At 41.4% G+C, this 22,641-nt stretch overlaps 1 protein-coding gene across 1 annotated transcript in view; it reads left to right on the forward strand.

Annotated features, from left to right (window-relative positions):
- The window catches only part of TAOK1 (TAO kinase 1), a 69,766-nt gene that overhangs the window by 7,212 nt on the left and 39,913 nt on the right, over positions 1-22,641 (forward strand). Inside the window, exon 2 of the mRNA XM_068210492.1 lies at positions 22,039-22,265. Within this exon, the coding sequence (XP_068066593.1) occupies positions 22,134-22,265 (132 nt within the window). The 5' untranslated portion in view covers positions 22,039-22,133. The remainder of the gene's footprint in view (positions 1-22,038; positions 22,266-22,641) is intronic.

The raw sequence follows: 22,641 nt of genomic DNA on the forward strand, positions 1-22,641 counted from the left end.
GCTGATTGGAAGGACAGAGCACAGGGAGCCAAACACTAAGATAATCTGTACTTAAGAAGATGTCTGAATACATGGACTTTTATCCAAAATAAAATGTTCTGGAAGAAGGAAGTCTTCATCCTTACCTTTGCTTTGATTTCCTTACAATACTGATGATGTAAATTTATTTGCAAAAACAAGACTGGGCAAAAGATTTGTTCCTGATTTGACAATAACATGCAGAGTGCTTTGAATACTAGACTAACGTGAAAATAGTTTACTTATAAAGTACATGATTTACCTTCACTAGCTCGTAATTAGTCACAAAAGCATAAAGAACATTTAAAGAATTATTTGCTAGTTTATTGAATAAAAATTTGACATGGAATTTTTGATGCCCAATTATAAAAAAATATTTTTGAAAAGCCCCTAAATTTTCCCAAATATTTTAGTGCTTTTTCTTAAATTACGCTTATATGTTGAAAATACAAATTAGCACATTATTTTAAGTCGCTTATGTTTTCCTCTGTTGTTGGAATTGGTAATTGTGGACCACTGTGCAGATGGGCCATCACATTGGGCTCTGGAGTTTCTCCACAGTGGCTGGTCCAGCACCAGGGTGTGTGATCCTCATTTGAATAGTCTTCCCATTGCTGGGGGAATCTCTGGAACTGAAAATGAATTACTCTAGTGACTATAAATTGGTATAATCACAATGTTTTTCTGTAGGCAGTACAAATATTTTATGTTTAAACAGAAATAGTTATAATTAATATTAATATGAGAAATGAAATGTCAATGCACAAATAGAAATTTAAGCTACAGCAAAGAAATATTGTCTTACATATGTGATAGTTTTATACTTTTCTCTGAATTAGCAGGATAATAATAGTAATTCTATGCTCTGAATTTCATCCACAAATCTCAAGGTATTTCAAATGGATGATAAAGGCATATTTTCCACATTTATGAGGTGGGGATACGGAAGTGCAGGTGGAGAAATGAGTAATTTGCTCAGCATGGCTGGTGGTGATGGGATAGAAGAATTTGTCTCCTCCGTCCCCAGTTTGTATCAGCACCTCCCAGGTTGTAGGTGGAAGCAGAAGTGTAGGAATTGCTGCTTTGCCTGTGGAGTGTGGTGGAGGAACACAGACCTCAAAGTTCAGCAGCGCTGCTGTCTCAGATCTCCCTCTGAAAGTCTGCCTGACCTGATGAAAATGCAGGGGATGGGTTTTCTTGTTTCATCATAGGAGCACTATGTAGATTTTTCTTACCATAATGGCAATTTAACGCTGGTCATGAATAAGCTGGCTAAATCTTGAAATTTTTAATATTCTTTGTTATTATGATGTGACTTCTTGCTGATTTTTATCTTTACATAAATCTGAAAAGGGCTTTTAATGCATTGTAAATCAGTCCGTGAACTTGATGAACAACAAACTGAGTTTTTTCATTTTTGAAGTCAGTCACGCACAGGGATAACCGGGGACTGCCCATCTAAGTAAAAAATACTCCTGTGCATATAAAATTGAAAGACTTGGGCATTGTCTGGACATTTTTATGGAGAACTGTGGAGACAGTGTGTATCTTTTCACCCTGTTTGTGCAGTCTCTGCCACAGCTGAATCTCACCTTTTCTTCAGGGTCTAGTTATTGTGTAATGCAAATGCACACTGCTGTAAAAAGCCGAAGGGATACTCACCTGATGCCCTGGGAAGGAAGAGGAGCTTCCAGCCCCTGTGCCTGTTGGGAATCCATAAGCATTGCAGAGTGAGCCATTGCTCAGCTCATCACCAGTAACTTTCATCTGTTCTAGATTCTACTGTACCTGTCTTTGCACTGTGGGGAATCATTTAAGGCATATCTATGGAGTAAAATAGCTGGAGCTTACCTGGAAATAATAAAATGAAGAATTTTGTTGCTTCAATCATTCTTTTAAACTAGAATAACCCCCAAAAAGCATTAAAACCTTGAAGCCTGAGTACCTGTGTGAAAGTGCTCAGTAGTTTGGGACCTTGTTTTTCTGAGGGATTTTTGTTCCATGTTGCTACAGACATGGAGTGTGAGATTTAGCAAGCTTTCTCCAAAAGCTGCTTTCAGCTTTGAAACTAATGTTACCTGTGCTGGTTTGATGTAGTTGATACTTGTTTATTATGCCTGTTGCAAAATCTACCTACCTATTTGCATAGGTGTTGGGGAAGCAAGGATGATATGGAGCAGCATGAGTGGAAGGAAAGGATGCTGTGAGTTGTGATTCTACTTGTCTGCTTATTTTCGGGTTTGGAGGCAGCGAGCACCTGCTGATTTAGGGGTTTTCTGTATGTGATTTCATGCCTGTGATTAGCATTTCTGAGGGCATGACACATACGGTCTCACCACTTAAATACATTCTGTAAATATGTAAACAGAAAATTACAGAGATGGTCATTGTCCAACTGTCCTGACTGGTCTCCAGAGTCAACCCAACAGGACTCAGCATGTTCCATTGGGTCCATCCAAGACAATGGAGCTCAGACTTCAAACTTAGAAGCAGAATTCCATCTTGGATTGGAGTTACCACCTGTTTTTGATGCTTCCTTAGAGGCAGTTGCTTGTCTCATTTTCCTTCCTTTTAATCGCTGGGGCAGGAGATTGAGATCTTCAGATAGACACTGGAATGCGCTTACTGTTCTACTGTTGGAAGTCAAATTCTATAGAAAGCATCAGCTGCTTTACAGAAATCTGAAATTGCATTTGATCTGAAATCAGCCTTTTGTTACTCAGAAATCAGCCATTGTTGTGAGAGGATTTCTCAGGGTAGATGATCACAGAATGTTCTGAGTTGAAAGGGACCCACAAGGATCATCAAAGTCCAACTCTGTGCCCCAAGAATCCCACCATGTGCCTGAGATCTTTGTTTAAACACTTCTTGAATTCTCTGCCTGTGATTGCTTCCCTGGAGAGCTTGTTCCAGTGCCCAGACACCCTCTGGATGAAGAACCCTTTCTTAGTATTTAATGTATAATAATAACATGACATTTGAGTTCTGGGGAGGAACGTGAGATTCTCTGTGAGGGCATATTTTAAAAATACTTCTGGGGACAAAATCTGAGAATAACCTCTGGTTAGCTGATGTTCCTGTTGGAGCATTGTCCCTAAGTTAATAGGTTTGTTTTGCTGCTTTGAGGAATTATTAATGTTCTGTCTGAACTGAGCTCGTACATAAGGTAGAGATGGCAGTCTTCTTAGTTTCATGTTCAGTTACCAAAAAATCACAGCAAAAGCAATCAAATGCTTTGTCACCATTGTGCTGTTCAGTAGGTATAAGTGAAACCATGTGACCACTGAATATTTAATAACTTCCACTTCTGTAATTCTCTTTGTTTCTTTCCTACTTTTTGTTGTTGTTGTGAAAACTAAGTCATAAATTGTTAGAAGCAAGAAGAGTGGTCATGTGCTATCTAGTTTGGTGTCTTAAATGGAGATTTTCTTCCAAGATTTGGCAGGTATTTCTCACTTAAAACTTGTTATTTCTGAGCTTGCCAATCATGTCAGTGTGTTGGGTTCAGGTATGACATGAAGGGTAAATCTTGTGACATGGAACAATGAGTTCACATGTTCTGGCAAGGGCCTTTCCTGAGTTTTAATAAATACAGACAAGGTATGAACACCTTTTCACCACAAGAGGTGTGTTTTTATCCTCTGCAGGTGCTGCACTCTGCATGCATGCACACCTAGCAGTTCCTCTGTTCCTGGTGCAGCATGGCTCCTTGCTCTGCAGGAAGGATGCTGCTCAGAATACCTGCCTCATACAGAAAAAATAACTTAAAACGTATTCCAGAAAGAGCAGCTTCCAATTTACTGAGCGATTTAAACATGCTGTACTTTGCTTTATTTCATCATGGTGAAAGCCACTTTGCCGTGTAACTCCGCTTTACACTTTGCTGTGTAACTCCTAACCAACAATAAAACAGGTATAAACAGGCAGAAAACAATGTAGTGTTCAAGGCATCTCCAGAGGGGAGCAGTAGCTAAACACTTTTTAACTTGATTTTGCCTGGCCTGGAAAGGAGCAGGACTGTCCCTTTCCCCATTTTCATGGGCTGCTCACATGGGCCAGGGGTCTGAAGGGACTATTTGGTTACCCTCAGACCCACTGATTTTGAATTATCCAAAAGGCACCAGCCAGAAGCAGAGCTGGTGTTCTGAGCTCGTTTGAGGGAGAACTGCTTCCCTCCTGTTTGGGTTTTGCTTTTTTTGTAGGTGTGATGTCATCATTCTGCGAGGTCTGCGCCGCCGCGTCCTCCAGGAAAACAAAACAGGGGGACGAGACCTGAATGTCAAATGCAAAAAACAAGCAGATCTGATTCTTCCTATCCTCCCTCCCCCTTTTTCTCTGAAAGGAGCTTTCAAGCTGACTTTATACAACAGGAATTAGCTTAATAGAAAGAGAGAGTGAGAGAAGCAGAGTTATTTCTTTTCGGTTCTTACTATCAAGTTCTCAAAAATAACTCCTTCCTGCCTTGCTGGAGGATGGGATGTATGTTTTGTGCCTGATGCAAATATAGGGGCACTTTATGAATATCCAGATAGTCCTTGTTTCAGAGATATTTTATCTTTTAATATAATCTTTCTCTGTTTTTTGATTGTTTTGTAGCTATTTAAATGAGCACTGCACAGTGTCTTGTTACCATGCTTATGTGAATTTCTACCAGGGAACTGTCCCATACACTTGAGGTGTTTGTATAGATATCAAGGTAGTACTAGCAGCAGCCTTCCACCAAGATTACTTTTGGGCCCTGGCCCGGGTCAGGGGAGCAGCCAAAACAACTGCTGGGCTGATATAACCAGGATGATTTTTATTCAAGCCTTTGGAATTATATTAATATAAGAATGTATTGGAATTTTTCCTTCTTTCTGGGAGCTCTTTTGTGGCCTGGCAGGAGTTGACTCTCATGCAGCTTGTTAGCTATACTGAGCAATACAGTTCCTGTAAACGTGGATAGGTTTATTCTTTTTCAGGCTAGAGCTTTAGATATTCCCTCATTCAGAATGACTTTGCAAAATAATCTGCAGAGAGGCATTTTAAGGCTTTTGGAGCCTCTAAACTGAGTATTGACAGAGGATGAGCTGGTGGTCTCTGAGAAGCTGTCCAGATGTAGTAGGAACTTGTGGACAGTGAGCAACACGGGAGCTGATATTTTTTGCCCTGTTATGTTCAAGAACCTTAATTACTTCTTGGTTGTTCTTTATAGCTTGTGTCCAAAAAGTAAATAGTGTTTTCTGGCATGGCCTGTTGAGTTCTCAGTAGCTCCCTGTCCAGCTGGGCTGCCTGGGTGAGCTGCATGCATGATGAGGGAGCAGTTCTTGCTTTTTGCTGGTTGGTTGTTAGGGATGTATCTGCCCAAGGTATCAGGAGGTTGTCCTACTTTCCCAGTTCAAAAATCCAAGATCCTTAGAATTTATAAAATGGACACCTGATGTTCCCTTGTTTATGAGCCAACAGGAACAGTCAGAAAATAGCTCTTCTTCTAATACAGCAATTGTTGCTTGAAACTTTGCAGTTGTTTTTTTTCCTCTTATTTGTCTGTTCCTACTGACAAACAAAAGGCATAATCCATTATTCCAAACTGCTGAAAGAGGCTTCAAATTGCCAGGTATGAAATTATGCTGCTTGTTCCGTTGCCAGTAGGAAACGGCATGTGAGATGTTTCAAAACCTACAAAGGAGAAAGTTCTTTGTATGTGTGAATTTAGTATTCACAAAAGGTGTCAGATTGACAGCCATGGAGATTGTGGAGATCGGAATTTTATTTATCCCTAGAGAAGGTGCAGTGCAGACTGCAGTAGTGCAAAAATTTCCTGTATTATTCTGCTGTTACACCCTACCTGTGCCCTTCACAGGCAGCCTCTTGGGGTGAGGAGCTCCTCCTTTCTCTGCGCCCCTTCAGGGAGCTGGCTGACAAAAGGATGTGAGGGTGGTTTTTTTGTGTGTGATGTGGCTGCTTGTCTCCTGAAATCTAAACAGATGTGGAAGGAATTTGATAACATCTACCTCTAAACAGCCACTGGAGCAGAGACAACCTTCGGCCCCCACGTTCTCTGACTGGAGCCAGGCTGAGAGTCTTGAGGCAGGAGATGTTAGTGATCATGATTCTGTTATTCACCAACTTAGCTGTTCCTCTGCAAAGATTTACCACTCTAGTACTGAAGCTCTAATGCAGCCAACTTCTTCTGCTTTGTCTAAAAACGTTTGATAAATTCTCCGGGGGAATGGGAGGTTCTCTAGGAGGCGACATGTAAGAGGAGTGTGGTGTGAGTCGTCCATTTGCCAAAATGAAATTGGAGAAAAAATATCAAGCCCTTTTTTTCTGAGGGGAAAAAAAGCCCCAAACAAACACAAACCCAACACCAAAAAAACCCAGCAGGTGACTGATTTCTGAAAAGTTCTAACACCTCTCTGGCAAGATCCCTTGTGCCACTGCTCTCTTGGAACTGTTCTTGTGACTGTCCTTGTTCCCTGATGCTTTGCTTCTTCATGTCTTGCTAGAGCCAGGCCACTCCTGTCACATATTTGCAGACCATTTTAAGGAGGCCCTTCAGACCACAGAGCTCAGTCCTGCTCCAGCTGTGCTGTGTGGTAGTAGCTTTAATCATCTCCAGCTCCCATCCTTCATTAGATGGCATGATTGCATGGCTTTGAGCAGTGTGGTTCACCTTGGACCAAATCACTGATTGCCTTCAGATCAGCCAGCATGGCTGTCCAGCGTGGCCCAGGCCAGGCCACAGCCTTCTAGCCTGCTCCCTGCCAGCAGGAATGCTTAAAGAGAAAAATAAGATCAATTTAATTGGCTTTTGTTTGCAACACTACTCTTTTATGTCTCCTGAAGATCAGTTCAGTCTTGGAAAAGTCACCTGTTGGAAGCTTCCTGCCTCACTTCCTGAAAAAGCTGAGGCCGAAGTCTTTGAAACAGGCAGGACAACTTTGTTTTCAGAAAGTCCAAGTGTGAGAGCTGGTTCCACCATATCTCAATTAACCTTCTGTTTAAATGCATAGAAAATAGTTTTGTCCATTGACTGAGGCAGTCAAATTATTGTTCCCCTTAGTTAAAGGGTAGGAGTAGAAATGGTTGCTAATTATTTCTTTTTCATTCATTTGCTTTTGTGAATGATTGCTGAGAACAGCTGGATTAAGTGGCTTTATGTGTGAGCACACAAAGAACCTGTGAAATATAGAGGTGTTTGCATTTGTGCTGTTGAAATAGACCAATTTCTGATTACAGTTTTCTGTCAAATTTAGGATGGATGTATTTCTATGTGAGCTGAAATTGCCATCCCAGCCTTAAAATGCTGTAGCACTTGGTAGATACATAGAAGTGGCTTAAGCTCTTTCCTTCTCTCTTCAGACCAGAAAAAAAGTGCTGCATTTCTTACTTAAAAGCTGAAGAGTTGGTGTACCAGAGAAAAATCTTAAAAAATACTCACAGTAAGAATTAACCCAGGTAGAATGAAACTTGGGCATTAAACCTGCTTTGTGGGCCATGTGTATGAATTGTTGTTACAAGTATTTGCTTCAGGTGCAGATGTTGACCTACCTGTTTCATCCCTTGTTCAGGGCAATTAGTAATGCTGCCAAACCAGAAAAGATACAGATAATTTTTTTTTAAAGCAAGTTTTTGGAGAAAAGGTGTAGTCATTTACCTTCTGTGTGTGCAGAATGATGTATCAACTCAACCTTTTTCTCTAGTGGAGAGGCAGTCATGCACAAGGATGTCTAAGTCCATGGTTTGATGGACTCTTTAGGAAGCCTGTAAGGAGAGATGTGCTGAATGTGCTGGGTGTGTTCCACTGCAGTGGATTCAACTCCTGACTCCACAGTGCTTGCAGGTGCTGGTGTTCAGGGAAAACACAGCACTTAAGCATTCCATGCATGTGTCTTCCTCCTAGTAATATATTTATGTGTATAAAATAATGCTATAGGCAGGTAAAGTATAAAGGTTAATTTGTTTATTTAAGTTCCATCAAGATGGAGACTGTATTTGCCAAGCACTTCCTTAAATGGGTGCGTATTCCCTAGTGGGACCCATCTTTGTAATGCAGTGGCAATAAGAGGGTGAACCAGCACTGAGTGTTGCTGAGGCATTTTGCAGCTCCTAGTGCTGGAGCAGGCAGTTAGCCCTGGAGAGCAGCAGAAGATGCTCCAGCCCTGGACTGTGAGAGATCAGAAGGACTTTTTCCTGCAAGAGAGGCTCCTCTTTTTTCCAGTTCCTAGACTGTCAGGAATCTGTCCTGTGTTCAGTGAATCATTCCTGGAGAGCACTCAGGCAGTGTGGAGGAGGAAAATGCCTGGTGTGAATGCAGGAGGTATAAAAGTCAGATGAGAGGGGAGAAATAAGAATATGTCAGGACAGAGTACAGTGAAACTGGGACTGCAGAGGGGTCAGAGAGAAAGAAGCTGGAGCTGATGGAGAACTGGAGCTGGAGGTTTGCAGGAGAGGTGACTTGGGAACCTGTGAGATGGGGAGGGAGGCAGCAAAAGAAGATGGGTTGGCAAGGGAGATGGCAGTCTGAATTCTGACACTTTCTAATTTTGGAATACTTGCCTTTGTAACCTTAATAATTTTGTTCTAATACACCAGATACAAAAATTGCATTATATGTTCTGAGGAATTTGGTTACTATGGTAATGGGTATATAAGTACATAAGAGATGAGATGTCAGCAATCAGAACAGCTGTAATGTAGCACGAAACCTGTGACTTCCAGAATTTGGGAAGCAGGCCCTTACAAACTTCTCCTGCTTCAGTCTCATTTCTCACTGCCAGGATGTGTGTTCCTGTGTGAAAGTGACATCAGACCTTCTACAACAAATCTTCCGGGGCTTTGGAATTTCAGCAGACATGCCCAAAAATTCTGGGTAATCAGACCATGTACCTCCCTTCTGTGGCAGGATGGGGATGTCTCTGTTCCCACCCAGCTGCTGGAAATGCAGGACAGATACTGGCTGGACAGACCACGAGCATCGCCCTCCGCTCTGGCTCCTGCCTCCCTCCTTGCTCATAGACCAAGGCTGACTGAGCCATGGATGTGGGATTCATTCCCAGCATCACACAGCCAGTTTTCCCCTCCCCACTGTTGGTACCTTGTCTAGGTGGATTTGGGGCAGTGCAGCTGGTACCTGGTAAAGTCTGTGCCAGAAGCCGTTGTGTTTGTTATGGCAGTTTGGTGAGGGTGAGGTCTTGCCCAGCCATAGCAGCTGGGGAAGATGATGGGGGAGCAAGATCATCCTTGGGAGTGCCAGGCAGGAATGTGGGGCAGCTGTTGACACAGGAGTGGAAAAGATTGTGGTTCTTGCACACTTCTGATCCCCTCCTCCATCTGCAGCAAGGATGTTTCCCATGCCCACCCACATGTCTGATTGAAAAGCCATTTCTGCAGTGTTTCCCATGGTTGGGGACAGGTGGGTTATGAGGATTATCCTCAACAGGACATGGTTGCTGGAGAGCTGATGGAACAAGCAGTGTCCAGGCTGGATGAGTACTGCAAGTACAGTCCATCCCATGTAGGTGTGGGTCAGGACACCGCAGGGCACAGCAGCGTGATGGAGATTTCCTGAAGCCAAGCATAGTGTTATGGTGTAAAGATGACCTAGTGAGGAAATGTGGGCTGCAGGGAAGCTGCTGGTAATTTTCAAGGTCCAGTCTTCAGACAATTTTAAATGGTATTTTAGTCTTGATGTACATGTGAAAGGACTGTGTTTATGGAATTTGCTGTGCAGAGCTGGGGGACGTTGTCCAGAGGAGGACTGGAGTCTGTGGCAGGACTGAATGAGCTGGAGGATTTGCAGTATGGAGACCTAAATGGAATAGCGCAAGAGTGAATGGTCAGGCAGTAGCAAGTATATAATAACATACAGAATATATAAAGATACATTATTATATATAAAGATACATTGTTATATATAAAGATATGAAATAGCAAAATATGGCTTATTGGTTAGAAATTGAAAGATGCAAAAGACTTGAATATATCCCTTGATACCATGGTGATTTTTAAACTTTAGTGCTATGTATCTAGGAAATAAGCAGATGTGGAAGATGGTGGTGGAGGATTTTTTTTTTTAAAAAAGCTTCATTTGGGACAGATGTGAGGAAGGGCTGTTAGGATGGTCTGGGAAGTCAGTTCTCTCTCTTGCATCATACAGGGAGACAAAACTGGCTTTTTTCAGCTAACAGGCTTAAGGGGACAGTGTTCTATCTCTCCTTGTGCTTATCCCTCAGTATTGAGGGAAGAAAACCCTTTGAAACACTAACGCTGGTGTGGGAAAAAGAGCAAGGCAGTGTAAACTTACAATAATAAACCTGTAAATCAGTCTTAATCAGTTCTTAATCTTAAATTGGTTCCTAATCAAAATAGGAGTGGGGTTCTGGAGCAGCCTTGTAATCAGAGTGGTGGTTTTGAGAAGTTCTCAGGAGTTGGTTATTATTTGATGATTGGATTCTATTATAAAGTTGCTTAAAATAGCAGGAGCGGGACTTAATTGGACCTTCAGTCCTGTGATCTTCACAATTCAATTGAGACATACTCTGTATATCTGAGCCACAAATTGTTTTGTGTATTAGTTGAAATGAGCATTTTCCCCATGAAAGCAGATAAAACTCATCAAATTAAAAGGTTATGCTTGTTATCTTAATACATACTGAAAACTGTTTTTTGTTTTAAGTGAAAAGCATAAAGAGAAGGGATTCAGACCTTGCAGAAACCAGTGGTGAGGCATTTCTTCTAGTAGGTAGAATAGTAAAAAAAGGGTTTTTTAAAAAATTTGTTTAATTTTGGTTGTTTGCCTGTTCCCCTTGTTGTATGCTGGTTCTGCTTAGTCATGTGAAGACTGGAAAAAAAAATAACCTGAGCTGGAGTAAAGCAAATTGCCATGACTTTGGGGAATTCCAGCAGGAAAGGAGGTGCTCATGAGCTCTAGAAACTGTGACATAATTGCTCATTAAAGCTACCCCATTTATGGGTACAGATAATCTGGTAGCACAGATTTAACAGCTATAAAAGGTTTTAAACTCTTTTGAAGCTGAAATATGTTTGAACCCCATTTTGAATGTGCTTTAAGTTACAAACATAGGTAAGCAGCTATAAATCCTTGCTGCACTGCCAGTGTCTGTGTGCTGCAATGGTCACTCCTAAAGAACAGAATCATCTTTTGCTGGTCATCTGTTCTGACAGGGCTTCTCTGCCTGTGCCCAGTGCTGAAGGGCCATCACATACATGCACCTTCCTAAAGCCTCTCCTTATTTCCCTGCAGCCTTTCAATAGGCCTTTTTTCTATTTATGATAGTAATCCTGTATTTTATAAAATCCTGTGTTAAACAGATTTTACATTTTTCATAACAAGGCGTGTTTTGATGGTGCTTCTTTGACCTTAGAAGAATAGCAACATCAAAATTGTCATCCAGGTTCTGATACCTCACCTGTCTGGTCCTATCTGCTGTCCCTGGCAGTGGTGACAACCTGGGCACTTCAGAATCACTGCCAGGAGCATCCAGGAATACCTTACCTGACCTGGCTGTGGATGTTCTTACTCATGTAAATGTCTGGTTTAAAAAGCAGTGTTTCCATCTCTTGGGCTCAATACCTCACAGTCATTTCTACAGGTTAATTTTTCTGTTTATACCTTGATTGGTCGAATTCTTTCACTCTGTCATAAATATGTTGCTCTTAAAGTTTGTAGCCTCTCCCTTTATTTTTGAAGTCTGAGCACTTATCATGACCTTCTTATTTATGTTTTTTAACTACTCTTACACCTTTCTGCTCAAGCTTAGTTTGTCTTTTTCGGCATTTACAACTTCCCATTTCTAAGGCTTTTTTTACTGTACTTCCATTTTACTGCTATATGTGAATGAAGAATAATCTCCAGCCATGGCAGAGACTTCTTCAAGTACTGACAGAAATTCTGTATTATTTTTCTGATGGATTCTTCAACTTGTTTTTTTTAAAAAAAACCAATCTGACATTGTCTTTGGCATAATTATACAATAATTTCTGCTGAGTTTTCTGCAGCAGGCTCAGTTTCTGAGTTATGTTTAAGAGTAGATGTTTGCTTTATGGTTCTTTACTTTTTTCACCTTTAATCTCCTGTCTTATTGCTCATTCATACTCTTTTTTAAGGTTCCTGTGTACTTTCTGATGCTGTCAGCTGCCCTAAATAAAACATGTCATGTACCTTTCCCTCCTATCCAGATCTTAAGTGCAGATATTATGCTGGATTCACACATTCTCTGTGGTCACTCTGGTTGCAAGAGTCTTTTCTCTTGTTCAAAATGTAATGTAATTATTATCTGACCTCTTGCTTTTTTTAGTTTCATATCAATTCAGACGTGATTATTCTGTTCTCCACCTATGACTAATGCTCACAGTAATTTTATGCACTTTTTCCACTTCTTTTTGAATATCCTTTTGAGTTGTTCTGTTCTTTTAATGACATATAGTCTAGTGCATAAATGGTTCATTTTCTGCTTCTTAGTGTAGCACAGTCACCAAGTGATTAGCATGCTGCTCCCACTAATTAATAGTTCAGTTATTTCTTCTGTTCAGTTTGGCTGCAGCCGTTGTTGGGAGCTTCTGGAGCAGCAGCAGCTGCTGGAAGGGGACAGCAGCTGTGACAAAAGCTGTACGTCACTCTGGAGCTACGTCAGACTTTAGGGCAGCTGCTTACTCGTCCCCATAGGTCAGTAATGTTTAATTTAAGTCTTTATGGAAGGACCAGCTGTCTTGGTCTGTGACAGCACCTTACCTTATACCCTGTTATCTTCTTTGTGCAGGTTATTTACTTTTTTCCTGTTCCCTTGTTCTCCTGTGTGGCTTTTTGTCAGGCTGGGTGACCCCACATGCTTCTCGGGTTTGTAAGATTGGTTTATTGGTTGTTTGATTGGTAAGATTGGTTTGTAAGGTTGTTCCTACAGAATCTCAAAGAGTTCTCCTGGATTTTTCTGTTTGTTTTTGGCTTTATTTTCTGCCTCAGATTCTTCCTACTGGCATCGGTTTTGCCAGGTTTATACTTGCTCAAATAAGAATCTGACCTGTGGACTGAAGGGTTGGACACAGCTTCTTGCAGGAGTAGGAGTGTTCTTCTGCACTCCAGGGAATTCATTCGCAAGCTCAATTTAAACATTTTTTTATTTTTTTCTTTTTTTTACTGATTGACCAGAAAGACTTTGAGTTGCTTTCTTTCAGGCTTCTTTTCTAAAACTATGGTGATACTGCCACTTTTTAATTACTTCTTTTCTCAAGGGTAATTATCCATGTTGTGAGCTTTAGTAGCTTATTTCTGAGTTATTTATGGTGAATCCAAAATAGCTAATTTGCTTACGTTTACTCTATTTATTGTTCTGGGACAGAATTGCTTAGGGGTCAAGAAAAGGTTTCTTTAAACTCAATTCCCATTAGGATATCTGACTAATTTTTTTTTATGGGCAGCTGGAGTTTCCCAGTATTTTTGCCTCTAGACTTAATTGACTCTCATCAACTGGCCTCTTGCTAACCTCTTCCTGGCCAGTGTGCTGCCAGCACAGCATCTCCCACTCTGGATCCCTTGGTTGGAGAGACGTGGCCATGGAGAGCTGGCTGTAGGTGATGCACTCACAGAATGTTTATTAATGTGATGCTTTACGTTAATACAGGAAAGGAGTTGGCAACGACTATGAACTTACTGAATTGCAAAAGAAGGGGGACAGAAGATTTCATTTTTTCCAGTTGCCTTCCTCATAGCTTTGCTAGCCTAAGGAATCACTAATTTTAGAGCTGACCTTCTTAATAAATGTACCAGAACTATCGCAAGCAAAGACATCCAGGAGATGTTAGTGTTGAACATGTCAAGGAATGGTGAGCACTTCTTGATCTCATGGGATATTCTGCTTTAAATAGTAGGGGGGAAAAAAAGCAAGATACTTTTTTGCATTAATTTTTCTCAACTGCATCAGTATATTCTTTTATATGTGTTGTTTAAGTGGAAGGGTCATTGGTAGATTTGGTGTGAATGACATTGTAAAAACTGACAGTTAACAAAACTAGTATTTTCAAGAGTACAGGTAGTGTTAGGAATGTTTGTATTTGCTTATAACTGACATGTGAAACCTGTCAAAAGAAATTTAGTTTGTTCAAAATATCTTGTCTTTAACGCAAGAACACACTTACCCAGTTAGTTATCTTTTAAATTCTTAGAAACCTTGAAAGATTGTGGAAATAATTAAAAATAAATATTTACACCCAGCCCAGAAACACAGATCCCGGGCTTGTCAGAGAAGGTTTGGGAAATACAACTTTCTGACCCTTTCGTTAGTGACATTCCTGGAAAGTAAACACCCAAGCAGAACAGCTCAGTGGGATCAGAAAGTGTGCTGGGGTAAGTAATTCAAGGAGTTGATGATGGACATTTTAGTGTCAGAATCTTGAGAGGAAATCAAAGGAAGGCACAGAGTCTACAAGTACACGTATAAGAGAAATGCAGGCAGTGCTCGAACATAAAAGTGTCTTCCTGAGGCTATTCTGTGAAAAAGTATAATGAAAAAAAAAAAAAACAGAGGTAGAAAAGCAGAGAGAAAAAGAAAAAAAAAACTGCAAAGAGGTTTTTTCAGGATAGAACCATTCCTCAAAAATCTTTTAAAAATAAATTGAAAAGGGAATCTTATAGGAATGGTAGGCTTGTTCCTTGTCAGGTGAAGAAAGGAGGACTGAGTGGGGAAGAAAAGCCTGTTTGAACATAGATGCTCACACAGACAAAAAATTGCAAGAATTCACTGTAATATCCAGGTGCAGATTCATCTTATCCTTCTAATCTACTCCTTCTAGAAATACCTAGGTGAGGGAATGTGAAAGATGAAGGGGACAGCATTCCGTGCCTGTTCTTTGCTGAACTCCTATGGAGAAGGATCTCTGTTCCTGTGCGGGAAGCAGGACTTTGTTACAGAGGTGTACATGGGGTTTGAGACCATGTGAAGTGCCCTTGCTCCTGTAAGGCAAGTGATGGAAGTGTCCAGCATGGCTCTAAGACCTCACCTGCTTCAGGCTTTGGCAGCAGAAAGGTCTCCTCACTTGGAGATGGAATGATTCTGCCTTTCCCTTCCCCTGGAGACTGGCAGAAAGCAAAGGAGAATTTCATGTACATTAGCTTGGAGTGAAAAGCAACGTGAAAAAGAATCTCAGTGGGGCTTCCATGCTCCACAGGTACCTTCCACAATCCAGTTTGCTCATCCCATTCCAGGTGGTTTTGTTCTGCTTGTAGTTGGCATTATTTTAGGATGATCAGTTTGGTGACAGCTTTTTGGATATTTTTCTTTCTGAGTATTTAACATTTTTTCTAACTGTTTCGTGTAGAATGTCATTCATCTGCACCTCCCTTTTCCTTAATGACTGACAGCCCTGGTAGATCCAGTGTGGCAAGCAAGTGTACTGAAAAGAATGATTTGAAGATCATTAAGAGAAAGGCAAGTTCATTACTTTGTCAGCATTTTTTTGTCTGAGCTGCAGCTCACGACTGAGTGGTAAAAGTTAGCAGGATCCCAAGGGAGGTGTTCCTGAGTGCCCTTTGTCCCCTGTGCAGGGCATGAGAGAAGTTAAATGCCCTTTGCTGCATCTCCATCCTTCTCTTGTTTCATTCCTGGGGTTTTTTGGGTGTTTTTTTTGTGGTTGGTGTTTTTTGTTTGTTTGTTTGTGGGGTTTTTTCTTTTTTTTTTTTTTTCCCTTAATTGCCACTCTAGGAAGAATTCCAAATTGCAGAACTGGGACGAGAAAAAATAACATGTTGTTAGCTTGGTGGGAGAGGCTTAGCCAAGTGCACAAGGAGTCTGTGATATGGGGTTTTGCATGAGTCAAGGGACTACAATTCCTGTCTGTTCTGGGAGGTTTGAGGTGCTGATGGACCTTCCATTGTGACAGTCACTGGAACACAACTGTCTTGATGCCATCTGCCTGGGGTCACTGAGGGTGGACAGGAAGCTGATTCTTAGCTATTCAAGGCATCAGCCACCTTCTGCTGTGAGCAGAGTAACTCTTCTTCCATGTGTTCAGAGCATGTTAAGGCCCTTGAGAATTACTCTTGCTTTTGTCAGAACAGGGAAAAAAAAGGGCTGACTGGGTGGAGCACAGCCTGGGTTAAAAGAGGTTCGAAGAAATGCAAAGCAATAAAAATACAGTGTATATAGTTTTGACAGGTTTGCTGGAAGGAGGATTGTGGTGCAGTGATCAGGAATGTGCTTTCCCAGGAACCCTGGAGGACCTGATGAACGGGAGTCCCTCTGTGTTTGCTGAGCTGTGCAGAAGGATGGGTACAATCTTGAATCTGACAGTATCACACTGGCTGCAGATTCCCTGAATTTCAGTGAAGCCAGCAGAACTCCTTCTATCTGTGCCCTTGTGGAAAGACCCTACCACTGGCTGGCACCTACCTGGCTTTTGGGAACAGTAAATAAAGTGATAGGACCTGTAGTGGGTAATTCCTGCCCTTTATCTTTCTGGGTAAGGTAACTCCATATGTAGAATTTGTCAGGCTAAAATTTTAAAGGCTGATTTAAATGCAGATCTTAAAATTAAGTCAAGGGTAAGTTGGCATCATTCCTAAATCACATATATCAGCACTGCCTGATGGTTGTTGATGTCTTCTGATGCTGGACCTTCATCATCTTTTCTGCTGTGTTCCCATAAACTGTACAGCCCTTCCACTTCCCATTCCAGGTTAAATTCTTAGTTTTATTAGAGTGCTTTCATCTTTTTTATCTTGCAAGCCTTTACTCAGAGTTTATAGAAATGGAGAGTGATTTGTCTGCTGCTTCCAAAAGAATTTGTGCTTACAGGTCAAATATTTAATACTACAGAGAAACTTTAAAGATTCTTTATTTGAAGCATTCTTAAAATTCTGAAATTCTTTATTTTAAGCATTCTTAAAATCTATTCATTCTTTAGGCATGCTTACCATCTAGCTCTTACTTCAGGCATAATTGCAAGTAAAAGAAAAAAAAATTGAAAGTCAGGATACTTGTGGAAATTTTCAGTGTCAGCTGGAAGCCATTCAGGAAATTTTTAATAGTGTGTTGAGAAGGTAATTTAATCTCAGCTTCATACACTCCCTGGATCTGACCCATATGCAAGTAAGAGAAAATCCCTTTTCCCATTTTTGATACTTGCATGATGACACTCATTCCCCATCTTATTTGATGCTTGCGCATTAGATCATCCCAGAGAAAATTGCACTAAGATTTAGCAACTGTTTGCACTACCAGCAATGCAGATTCTTAAAAAAATCTAAATATTATTTTCTAAATGAAGTTATATTGTGGTGGGGAGTTGTTTTTTAGTGGTGTGAGGGGTGTTTTTGTTTCTTGTTTTACTACTTTGAGTAAGAAGATCTGCAAAGAACCAGTAGTTTTTTGTGTTGAATATTCACTTTTTAGTCTTTGCTGTTAGTGTCAGCTGTGAAGATCATAGGGGCTGTAACTGGTCTCCTGCTTGGTTTGTTTGTTTTTAAAGTGTCATATATATTCTATCAGGGAAAAACACACAATGTAGCTATTTTGACAGCAAAGAGAAGTTTTTATAGATGTTATTGTGCTAAGTGTATGGGTTACCAGATGACTATAACATAAAACAAGATTTATGTCTCGAATTGTAAATAACTTTGTTTATAGTTCAGTAATAGAGGACAGCTTTCCTCTTGGCCTCCACAGCCATTGTGGAAGTTTGTGTGGCTCGTGTTCCCAGTGAAATGGGAAGACACGGGATGATGGATGCAGAAATCTGTTTGTTGTTTCCATTTTGTGCTCACATGGTATTTGTTTAGCTCTGGTTCTCATATTCTTGTTGGATGTGTTAGTTCCTTGAAATGTCATTTGTAGGGACAAAGCATGCTGCTCTTCAGTGCTAATCATCTACAAGCAAGTGTGTGGTGTAATTCGGTTTCTGCAAACTTCTCAGCTGTCTTAAGGAACTAAAAATGCTTTACTGTATCTCATGGTTAGTGTAACCAAGTACCTTCTAGTCACTGTCACTCACTGAGTTGATCTGAATGGGAACTTGAGAAATAATATGGACAGGTGATAATCTTAGTGTGTGATTCCCTTCTTTTCTGCAGGGAAGGCCAAGCACATTCTCTTAGTACATTGGTGTATATTACCTGAAATTGGTTATGTGTGACACTGACAGCTGTCAGAGAGTTTAGTGTAGTGTGGACAGATTTTAATTTCTCTGAGGGCTCTGTAGCATAAAGCTGAAATACGCACTTTAATTATGGCAACTGACCATTTCGAGCTTTGCTTGTTCTACTCTGCAGCATCCCAGGGGATGTTAGTCACAGGGGTGGGTCTTAACTTGAGCTTGAGATGACATGGCAGAGAACAGGTCTTATCCCGTCCTCATCTTCAGCTTTCTTGTGTCAGAGGTTCAAGGGGTGTGTGTGCACCTTTTAATATAGCCATGATTACAGGGATGTAGCATCTTATCGATTCATAGACTTTTGTGGATGTGTGCATGCGGTTTCTGCTAACTGATAGTTGTTCAGATGAAAGTAATTTGATAAAACATTTTGGCCTGTAGTCAGTGTCATTTACACCAGTAATGGTAGCCACTAAATGTAGTGAGTTCAGACTACTGTGTGGAAATAGAGCTGGGTCAGTCCTGTGCCTTGGTCATTCCCTGGTTTACTTTGAATCTTTCTCATGTTCCTACACCACCTTCTTGGTTAAGAGTGAAGTCCTGGTAGTTGTGTTTATGCAGGCAATATTCTCTTTTTGTATGAGTGACACCTAGGGAAAAATGTGGGTTTATTTTTTCTAATTTTAGCAGCCGGCAAGGTGGCCTGTAGGTAGTCACACAAAGTCGGAGGGTGCTGTATCCTTTATGCAGTGCCTGTCCCTTGGCTGGAGCCAGGATCCAGCCACCTGATCTGATCTAGAGTGAGATGATCAGCCCCATCCACTGGGAACAACTGTATTTAACAGTATAGCTGCACCAATCCAAAAACCCTGTGGTGAATACACTGCACTGGTGGAAGAATGTAAAATACCCAAGTGCAACTTGACTGTACTTTAGAAAACCAGCTGCCTGCTGGTGTGTGATTTAATTTTCAGTGCAGTTTAGTTGTAGGGTTGATTTTTTTGTTTTAATCCTAAGTCTCGCCTGTATTTTTAATACACTTAAAATAATGCAATGGCTGCTTTGCGTGCCACTTCTCCCGCTTTCCATTTCCCCACAGCATTCAGGTGTCATTACTGCAAGGCAGGAGGCAGAGTTCTGCTGCTGGCACTGCTGGGCTTTGGCAGGCAGTGCCTGTTGTCTGGGTAAAAAGAAGAAGGAATTTAATATTGTAGCATCCATAAAAATTGGAGCACTTCATTAAGCGAGACTGTGTAAAGCTTTCTTATGGATGGAATTTACATTAATGCATTTTACTGCTCCATATGAGGAGATCAAATGATAAGCACAGTGTCATGTACACCTTTGCGACTATTCTGTTAAATAGATTTTAATACTTAATTGGTTTTTTTCTCATGCATTTCAAAGCAGCAATTATTTCCAAGGATAAAGATAATGAAATCTTTCTTGATGTTCTCAAGAATAAAGGGGAAAAAAGTGTATTTTAAGGTGTATCACAGTAGGTGAGGAGTTCTGCTCTGTCCCGTCCCACGCCTGTGTGTGTTGTCAGTGGGCCTGGTAGGAGTTTCAGCTGCAGGAAGAAATATTCCTGTTGATGACATTTCAGAGGCATGCTCAGAAAGGACGCCAAGAGCGAGTCTGGTGGCTGGTTTGGCATGGGCGTCGGTGGGGAGGGGGAGAAGGCTGTAATCCATCTCAGCTGCGAGCGCAGGGTTTTCCCCTCGCGCTGGCTCTCACACGCACGCTCGCTCTCGGGGACATGTGACTTTTGGCCATGTTAGCAGGTTTATCCAAGCCTAGCCCCTCTGACTAACAGATGTAGGGAAAAGGGCATTCTGGGATTGCAGCAGTTGCTTTTGAACAACAATGTCCTTTTTGTAAGAATCTGATGCTTCTTAAAAGATGGAACATGACATCATTACCGTCGATCCAAGAAACATTCCTTCAATAATACTGAGTGTGCTCTGGTTATCAGCTCCCTTCCCCCAGCTCCTTTCTCTTGCTTTTCTGACATGCTTTTTGTCTATTGTTTTGTTGGGGGCTGTAAATGTGAAACAGTTGTCTTTCAGTGTTATGTGCTCGCTAGAGCTGGAATCAAGTGGAATATTGTTGATACACGAAAAAGAAGGAAAAATAACAAAAACCCCACTTTTCCTCCAGCTTTCATAAATGTAGTGTGCTTCAGGTATGGGCTGAGCTAGAGCTAATTATTTCCCTTCCCACACAGTATTAGTTGCGGTGTTATGCAAGGGAAGGTGGGGATATCTCAGTCCCATTCCTGTGCGTCCCACTCGGCCTCACTGGCAGCTGTGTGCAGATGCTGGTTGTTCCAAGGCTCCTGCAGTGATCCTGCATCGATAGGAAATGTGCGAGTGCTCAGCAGTGCAGTGTGGCAGGGTTGTGAGCAGCTGCATATTTTCTGTTTGTGTGTATATGTTCTTCTACTTGGTCCACCTCTGGGATTTCAGTGTCAGCTTTTTCCCCTGAGAGCAGGCTATCACGGAAACACGTTCTGGGTTGCATTATAAATCTCTTTGAATGCTGACTGCTTGGAGGAAAATGCTGGATTTTGCTTCCTTTCTGTGCTTTCTCTCTCCCATGCATGTCTTCCTCAGAAAAACTGGAGACTCCTGTGGAGTTTACAGCCAGGTACATCTTGGCTGTGAAACACAGCCAGGATCTGCAGCAATGCTGGGAGGTCTCTACCAAGGAGCAGGCAGGCTGTGGCGCTTCCACATGCTGCAACTCTCCAAAGAGAACCACTCAGCACAAACATGCAGGAATATGTCTTTTTCCATCCTTGCAGGAATTGCTCTGCCGGGACTGGAAAACAAATGATTCATTGATGGTCTAGAGGCTTGGAGAAAGGTGGAGTTCATAGTGTCCAGAAAGGGAGGAGAAATGGACAGGGCCTTCTGATGTGTTGTTTAAACTCACGTTTGTTGTCTTTCACATCTTCATAATGGAAATAAACCTCAGACTTCTTTAAAAAACAAATTTGAGATACAAAATAGAAATTAAAAAAGTGCAAGTCTTGGCCAGACAGATTTTTTTGGAAAGAATCGAGATGTGTGATTAACTGTTTGCCAGTGACAGAATTGTTTTTATGAGTGATAATTTACAGGGATTTGATAGGAAACCCTAATTCCTCCCTTTAAGAGGAAAAGAAAAGGGCTTTTTATTTGTAGTGTTTTTTTGGCATCACCTGTTCTAATCATACAGTAAGATTTTAGCACAACTCAACAGTATACTTTTATTTTGGATAAATTCCAAGACACAAAGCTTGTAGTAAATGAAACTGATCTCATGGTGCAGACAGAAAGAATTTTATACATTCCCAGTTGTGTCTGAAGTTGCAAGTTCCTCTGAAGAAAGTGTTTGCCAATGGCCCCTTGTCCATTGTCCCATGTGCCAACCACAATTTAAATGTCTGTTTGCCTCTGCTGAAGCGGAGCAGAAGGAGGAGCATCCATCGGGTATCTCCTGTTCTGGATGCTGTTTCTCTGAAGAAAGGGGTTGCACGTGAATCCCTGAAGAGCAGGCTCTTTGTGGTAGACATCACGAAATCCAAACAGTTTTTTAGGACACAGTGGGTGTAACTCTTCAGAGGGAAGGTGTCACGGTAATGTGCACTCATTGGTGATGAACTGGTTGTCGCTGTAGGTCAGAGATTCTCTGACTGCTCTGCAGGTGATCGAGCAGATGTTGGAGCATGGAATGCGCCTCGTTTTGTGTTTTGATTTTGGTTTCTGTCCTAGATGAAGTGCTTGACTGGTGTCACAGTGGGGCTGTGACATTATCCCAGCACTCAGGGTGTGTTGCTTCACACACTAGGGCTGCTTGCTCTGGAGGAAGGGGAAGCTGCTTTGCTCAGGCTTGTTTCAGGCTCTTTGAGCAGAGGATAATCAGTGAAGGATTGCAATCTTTTTCTTGCAGTAATCCATGCTGAAGAGGCTCCATTCATACAGATGAGCCAAGGGTTGAAGCAGCACTTTAAACCCAGATAGTCGGTCGGCTGACTGCCCAGCAGGATGCCATCAACCAGCCGAGCGGGCAGCCTGAAGGATCCTGAAATTGCAGAGCTCTTCTTCAAAGAAGATCCAGAAAAGCTCTTCACAGATCTCCGAGAGATTGGCCATGGAAGCTTCGGAGCAGTTTATTTTGTAAGTAGTACCCTGACTTGTGAATTTTAGCTGTGTTTCTTTTTAAACTGTAGGTATAGGCTTTTTTGAGCATAATGAGGAAAAGAAACTACTATGACTTTTTTGCGTGGTGTTTGGGGCAGAGATGTTATCTTGTGTGTCTGTATGGTCTCAATCCTTTCACAAACTTGCAGTCTCTACAAGGTGTTTGCATACAAAAAAAAACCCTAGAAACTTGGTCCTTGCCCTTTAGGTGCATCACTATGTTGCAAGCAGGGATTTATGTGCAAATTAAAACATGGACTTCTGCTCCATCAATTCTGACTGGCAGTGCACTTCTCTTGGTCTGATCATCTCCTTATCACCTCTTGTTCCTTAAGAGAAATGGAGTTCTCTT

The sequence above is a fragment of the Anomalospiza imberbis genome, chromosome 20 (assembly GCF_031753505.1).
Source record: "Anomalospiza imberbis isolate Cuckoo-Finch-1a 21T00152 chromosome 20, ASM3175350v1, whole genome shotgun sequence".
Classification (NCBI taxonomy): Eukaryota; Metazoa; Chordata; class Aves; order Passeriformes; family Viduidae; genus Anomalospiza; species Anomalospiza imberbis.